The 7,076-nt window shown below is 40.6% G+C and overlaps 1 protein-coding gene across 1 annotated transcript in view; it reads right to left on the reverse strand.

Moving 5' to 3' along the window:
* The window catches only part of herc3 (HECT and RLD domain containing E3 ubiquitin protein ligase 3), a 28,617-nt gene extending 22,035 nt beyond the window's left edge, over nt 1-6,582 (reverse strand). Inside the window, exons 1-7 of the mRNA XM_083930993.1 lie at nt 6,518-6,582; nt 4,800-5,152; nt 3,318-3,477; nt 1,799-1,875; nt 968-1,189; nt 535-626; nt 58-188 (exon numbers count right to left, since the gene is read on the reverse strand). Of these exons, the coding sequence (XP_083787119.1) occupies nt 58-188; nt 535-626; nt 968-1,189; nt 1,799-1,875; nt 3,318-3,477; nt 4,800-5,022 (905 nt within the window). The 5' untranslated portion in view covers nt 5,023-5,152; nt 6,518-6,582. The remainder of the gene's footprint in view (nt 1-57; nt 189-534; nt 627-967; nt 1,190-1,798; nt 1,876-3,317; nt 3,478-4,799; nt 5,153-6,517) is intronic.
* Nucleotides 6,583-7,076: the final 494 nt, after the last annotated feature.

The following is a 7,076-nucleotide window of genomic DNA, read 5'->3' on the forward strand; positions in this document are numbered from 1 at the left end:
CAATGACTAACAAATAAAATGGAAAACCAAAAGTCGGTGGTTTAAAAGAGACTGTACCTGCCACAGGTGATCTGTGACACCTCAGTGCCCATGAGCTCCAGCACTCGTCTGGGTAAAAGTTCATTATTGGTGGAGCCATGACCCAGCTGGCCCCACGAGCCTTCACCAAATGTAAACAAGCCGCCATCCTGCCAGAGACACGACACAGAATTGTTGTTGTTGAGAAAGAGATTCTTCTTTATATCAGGCAGTTAGTAAAAGTTGAATATATTTTTTCTCCAGGAGCACACGTAAAGCGCATGTGTGAAGGTGCTGGATTAAGAGTAGTTGGTCAGGCAGTCTGGTTGGAATAAGATTTAGATTTCATCCGTGCAATAAAGGTCGCATACATGAGTCACTATGTAGAAAGAAAAGACAGCTGACCAAGCAGCGACTAACCAAACTGGTTAAACATTTGGTAGCATGTTATCAGAGGCAGCAAGATGCGTTGAAGATAGTGTGAACTGAAAGCCACTGTTGGTTGTATCTCCGTACCTTTGTGAGGGCTGCTGTATGTTCATCTCCACAGCTGATGTGAACAACCTTTTGAGTTCTCAAAAATTTGATGTGACATGGGACAGCTCGATCTGAAGAAGGGAACCAAAACCAGCAAGAAAGGTCACACTGCTCTCCACTGTTTGATTAATTTACAAATGAATGGTACGACTTAGGGGAACATAGTAACTTCTGCATTTAAATCGAGTATTGTAGTGGCGATTAATCTGTGACTTTACCGTCCAATAGGCATTTTTTACTTCGTACATTCCTACTCTATGAACACTAAGTGCTTCTATGAAACATAAACATGTCTTAATGTCTAAGAGAAAACAATACTTAAATTGATATGTGAAGTGTTAAATCTACACGATACATCCTTTTATCTCTTAAATTGCAGCACCTGGCTTCTTTCTATCCAGTTGATTATTACCTTGTTTATCATTGAGACCCAGTTGTCCTGCTTTGTTCTTGCCCCAACCAAAAACAGCTCCGGACAATGAGAGAGCAAAGCTGTGGTCTCCCCCAGCGGTTATCTGTGCCAGAGGAATACCCGCCAGAGACTTGAGGGGATGAGGGAACAGCTTGCTGGGCTCTCCTTTCCCGAGACCGAGCTGGCCGCTGGTGTTCAGGCCCCATGTGAACAGCTGGCCATCTAAGAGGGAAAAGGACAGGGAGGAAAACCGGTAACTGTACATCTACAACACTTGCTGACAGAACAGTACATTTTCTTGGTAATGTGGGACTATCTAGTTGTTAAAATGAAAACATGAATCTTCAACATCTCTCAGGGATCCCTCTCTTTCTACGTCTCTACGTCAAATAAAGACAAAAAAAGAATTAAGAATGCCCCAAAGTGTCCCAAATGTAACTTTACTATATAGTGCCCTAAATTTACCATTTCATTTGAGTGTCAATATCAGGTAAAACATTTAAAAAGAAAGAAGACGCTTGGTCTCAACAGCTGATATCATTAATTGAATGTGTCTGTCCGTGTTTATAAATCTATTTTTTAATTTATGAACAAATATCAGCTTGTATTGTGTTTTTGGGGGGTATGATAGCTTGACTGACAGTTGTGTCAGCCTATCACACTCAGTCTCAAATGTGTAGGGAACCAAAATACGATGCAGTAAGTCAGTCAAGATGAATTTTAAGAGAAGTTTAAACTGCTGTGGATATGGATAGAGCTGGGACAAACAGTGGATGGATGCAACAGTACATAAACAGTGCGGGTGTAGTGAAGAAATTGTGTCTTTCACACCTCTAGAGAGTGCAATGCAGTGCTGATTCCCACACATCACTTGAGAGATCCGGTGGTCACACAGCCTTTTGACCAACCTAGGAAAAGAAACATTTGTGAATCAAACTTTTAAAAAAGCATGTCAGAGGCTACTCATTGCTCCCAAACACAGTTGTCAGGTGGCATTAAATACTACCATGGAAACTGTCCATAGTACCGTATCACCCAACTAGATCTCTGCGCTCTGAGAATGCAGGGCTACTCGTTGCTCCTAGAGTCTCCAAAAGTAGAATGGGAGGCAGAGCCTTCAGCTACCAAGCTCCTCTCCTGTGGAACAAACTCCCAAATGTTATTCGGGAGGCAGACACTGTCCCCATATTTAAAAGTAAACTTAAAACTTTCCTTTTTGATAAAGCTTACAGCTAGGGCTTACGATAAGACTTTATTCTGCTTAATGATGCTGCTATAGGCCTAGTCTGACGGGGGATAATACTTTTCCTGATACTCTGAGCTTCTCTCCTCTCTGTCTGAATCATTCATGTCCCATCAATGCATGTTACTGATTCAGCTTCTTCCCCGGAGCTGTTTGTGCTTTGTCGTCTCGCAGGTCTCTGCTGATCGTGGTGGTGCTTGCTGCCGTGGTCCTACATGACGCTTCCTGCTGCTATTGTCACTGTTACTCATATATACTATCACTAGTTTAATAAACTATAAAATTTGTAGCTGTATTGTAGCTGCTATTGCCACTACTCATCATTGATCATGTTTGCCACCATAATTATTATCATTTTCATATTCTGTCACCTCAGCTGTGCTTGTTTCTACTATTCTGTTGTATTAACTGCCTTAACATATACGTCATATTCACATTACTATAAATATTATAGTTACTGTTAGACACACTTCCAGAGATGCAAGCAAAGCCTGTCTGTCTCTCCCTGTCCATCTGTGTGTCTTTTCTCTCTTTCTCTCTCCTTTTCTTCCTCCCCAACCGGTCAAGACAGATGGCCGTCCTCCACAGAGCTGGGTCTGTCTGACGTTCCTGCCTGTTATAGGGAAGGTTTTCGTTGCCACTGTACTCTACAGAGGAATTGTTGGGTCTATGTAAATCATAAATAAGTCATTGAGTGTGGTCTTTACCTACTCTGTAAAGTGTCCTGAGATAACTTTTGTTATGATTTGACACTATAAATAAAATTGAATTGAATTGAATTGAAATTGAAACATTGCTCAAGTTTGGAGATTGTCCAGGGGGTAAGGGACCTAACGTTTGTCTATGGCTTAAATTAGTTTTCTAAATTTCTAATTTCTAATAGGCGAACCCTAAGAGACTGTTTCAATGATAAAGGCTCCACTATCCTACAGCAGGCAATGCACTGCATCTAAACAGTTGAATAAATTCATAAATCAATCAAATTCATAGCATCGTTATTTTGAATGTCTCTACAAACTGATTCCAAGCGAACGTCATTTCCTTGTCGTGTCTCTTCTCCTGTCAGGCTAACAGCTTGAATTCCTCTATGCTGTGCTACTCAGTCACCTTGGGATTCGAACAGCCGCCTCTGCAGTCCCCAGGCCGAGTTGGCCCCCTTCACCAGCTCCCCACGCAAACACATGACCCTGTTCATTCACTGCCATCGAATGGGCCCGACCACTCGACACCATCGTTATCGTCTGAGTATCCAGAGCTCCTACAAGCTCTGTGAGAGGAGAAAGAGCGTCACACGTCAGCAGTGTCATGACAGAAAAATAGAAGCATGTATGGTTTCAAAACATTTAATCAGCAATCTACATTTTGTAGGCTTATTAAAAGATATAGTAACTACTAAACATACCTGATGAAGTATCAACAAGTGCTTACATGATGTGTGGGATATCATCGAGGCAGTTTCTATCCTACATACTTGTCACCATGTTTTTTTAGGTAGGCGAGGACTTTCTATTAGCTCTATTTCTTTTCTCAAGGTCCAGTGATTCCTGCATGAATCCATTGTTGTTACAGCTTCACCCACGTGCCGGTACAAAGTAACACAAACTTCCACCCACATGATACCAATCGACCCACCGCTGTCTGCAATCACTTCGCAAGCCATGAATGTTTCAACTCTCCCAGAAAGGTTTTTGTAGTTGTGCAATAGAACCCACTCAGAAACAGACAATACAGTTTGCTTTTCATTTAAACACATTTTATATATAACACAACTAAAACATAAAGTCCATGCTAAATAAGGCTCATCCAGGTTGTGTGATATCTATCAGCTGTAAAATGTGATATTTTGCCAAGACCTGCAAAAGACAATTCTCTTCATTTTCAGAAACCTTCTTCAGTTTTACCTGAAGATGGGGTTACCTGGAAAATCGTCATGTTCGAATCACGGTATCATGAGAAATTCTCACGCGATGGAGCAAATCTGCCTCAGGAAGTTCAGCTGCCATGTAAATGTCTCTTTTGGCTGAATGTTTTCCATATTAATATCCTCTAATCATTTACATACTTGACATTTAAAGAAAATAAAAATGTTTAGAAATGAAGCAAAAATCTGACATTTCTAACAACAATGCTTTGCACAGAGGCCTACAGCCATACTAGCAGCTCTATTAGACTGGACTTTGTCACAGTGTTCCTTTAGCCAACACCAGCATGCTAACATTCTCACAATGACAATGCTATGCCGATGTTAAGTGGATATAATGTGCGCTGCTAACATTTTCTTAATAGAGCTAAACACAAAATACAGCCGAGGCTGATGGGAATCACAGTAGGATTCTTCCTCTGGGAACCATGAATGGCTGTGCACATTTCCATGGCAGTCCATCCAATAGTTGCAAGATATTTCGATCTGGACCAACGTGGTGGACTGACTGACATTGTTAAGCACTCCCAATACAAACACACCATGTCATGTTCACCCACATTCTCACACCTGTTTGGTAACTTTCCACAGTGGAGCAGTACAGCAGCCTACAATTTGTAATGATTAAACAAAGGTCAGTCGATCTGCTGTGCGCACCGAAAGCTTACCTGGGGAAGTCCCTGTTTTGTTGTGGCCCAGCTGTCCGCAGCTGTTAGAACCACATGTGTACACGCTACCGTCATGCAGCAGAAACATCGAGTGTTGTCCTCCACAGGCTATCTCTTTCAGACCCCTGCCACTGAACACGTGACAGTTCCTTGGCTCAAACATGGGGTTCCTCTCCACACCAACACCCAACTGTCCATCCTTTGCATTCCCCCAGCACAACATGTTGGCGAGAGAAGAGGGGATGCGCACCAATCTGAAGAGGCCAGAGAGAGTGACTTCCAGATGGAATAAGACAAAAAATGTTCAGGCTTGAGAGCAGCCCCGCTTTCTCCTCTTCATGTAAATGCCAACCCTGGAAGAAACAAAAAACAGGGTAATTATGTCATCTTTTGTTCATTAGATACACATACTGATCACTGTGCTCCATGTGTAGCCCCAGCTGGTTTTAAGAATAATAAAGAGTGGGTCTAGAGGTGGGTGTGGCTGTGGGGATGATGTAAGCTGTATGATAGAATAACAGGGCAGTGTGTTTAAATAAACCTTGTCAGTGTAATCCCGGCTTAAGCAGCTCCAAGCAGTCCCGCTTTACTGTCAGACCATATGCAGTACATGCATGTTACTGACTGAATTAGCCAAAGGTAATAAAGAAAATCAAATATAATTTAAAAGAAACACATGATATAACACATCAGGGGACAGAAAGACAAGGAGAGATCAAAATTCATTATAGGTAAAAACACCAGGATTACCAAATACATTCATAGTGAGGGCAACCACGGCTACACATTTGCTCCTAACTTCATCACTTTTAAGTCCATGTGATTCCTGTTTGAAAAGTTATGTAGTGTCTGTTTCCACTGTAGATAAGATCAGGGGGCACAGAAATATCATTCTTGCATTTGTTTTTTACACCTAAAATTACATAATGCATATCATCAAGGTTGTGTAAATATATATATTTATTTTTTCACAAATGTACATGTGTTAATTATACGTTGCATTCATGTTAATGTATTTTATCAGACAAAAGAAAGGAAAGATCCCTGTGGTAACTCTGAGGACCCCCTGTATTATATCAAATAAACTTGATAACTGTTATTTATAGCAGTGTCATGATGCAATACAACTTAACAGCACATCTATCTGCAGCCTTTAGAAGGACCGTGAAGTTTAATAACTATATTATAGCTCAAATAGCTTGCTATTACACCCCTGGAGACAGTTTGAATCCATGTTTATTACACCTGGGCACCTATTATTATTATTATTATTATTATTATTATTATTATTATTATAATGTGTTGTTGTAGTAGTAGTAGTAGTAAACACTGCATCAGAATGAGCTTACAGCCTTGAATAATGTGTAAGGACCCATAATGGTAAGGACGTGTATTTAAGCTGACGTTAGCTTGCTGTTGGGGAGAAAGTGAGAGGAGTGGCCTGCACTGTGTAGACATTATTAACACAGTGTGCAGGCGTTACTGAACACCACTGACATTAGCTGGTTAAACAGTAAATTAAACGGGCGGCTTGATGACTCGAATAACCGTTATAGTTTATAGTTAGCTATTTAACCTTAGCGAGCTACAGCAGCAGCGCTAACTGTCAGCCTTATGGCTAAAAACACAGAAACCCACTGGCTAACCGATGTCTAAAGTGTAAGTGAGACAGTGCTGTGATATAGCTGGTTCATCCAAAATCAAAATAATGTGTTTACCTGCACAGATGCATCCTGGATTGGGGCGTCTGGTTTCGGTTCAGCTCAGAAAACAAACGAGGAAGTACCACAGCTGCCTACGTCACTGAACGTTACAGGCAGGGGGAGCTGTGATTGGTCCGCCGACCAGGAAGTGCAGGTGTTACAACAAATTGTGTGACCCCTCACATTCTGTGATCTCATTCATTTCCCTTCAAAATTTAATTTCGGAATTATTTTGAGTTGTATAGCTTTAAAATATCTAATGTAATGAAATGTATTTTTACAGCTGATATACTACAATATTTCTTAAGGAAATGTGATTACACAGCCTACTTTAGAATTAAATTGTTTTGTATTAATTTACTTTGTATTTATTGTTTAAAGTTTCGTTTTGTCGATTGTATGGTACTCTTTCGTCTTAAATGTACTTAGGTTATGTTATCATAATGTAAGATTGCAATGTTCATTGAAAGGAACAGTTCAACTCAATTTTATTTACAATGCCATATCATAACCAAAGGTATCTCAGGACACTTTACAGAGTAGGTAAAGACCACACTCTATGACTTATTTATGA

Source organism: Echiichthys vipera, assembly GCF_963691815.1.
Source record: "Echiichthys vipera genome assembly, chromosome: 2".
NCBI classification, from domain to species: domain Eukaryota; kingdom Metazoa; phylum Chordata; class Actinopteri; order Perciformes; family Trachinidae; genus Echiichthys; species Echiichthys vipera.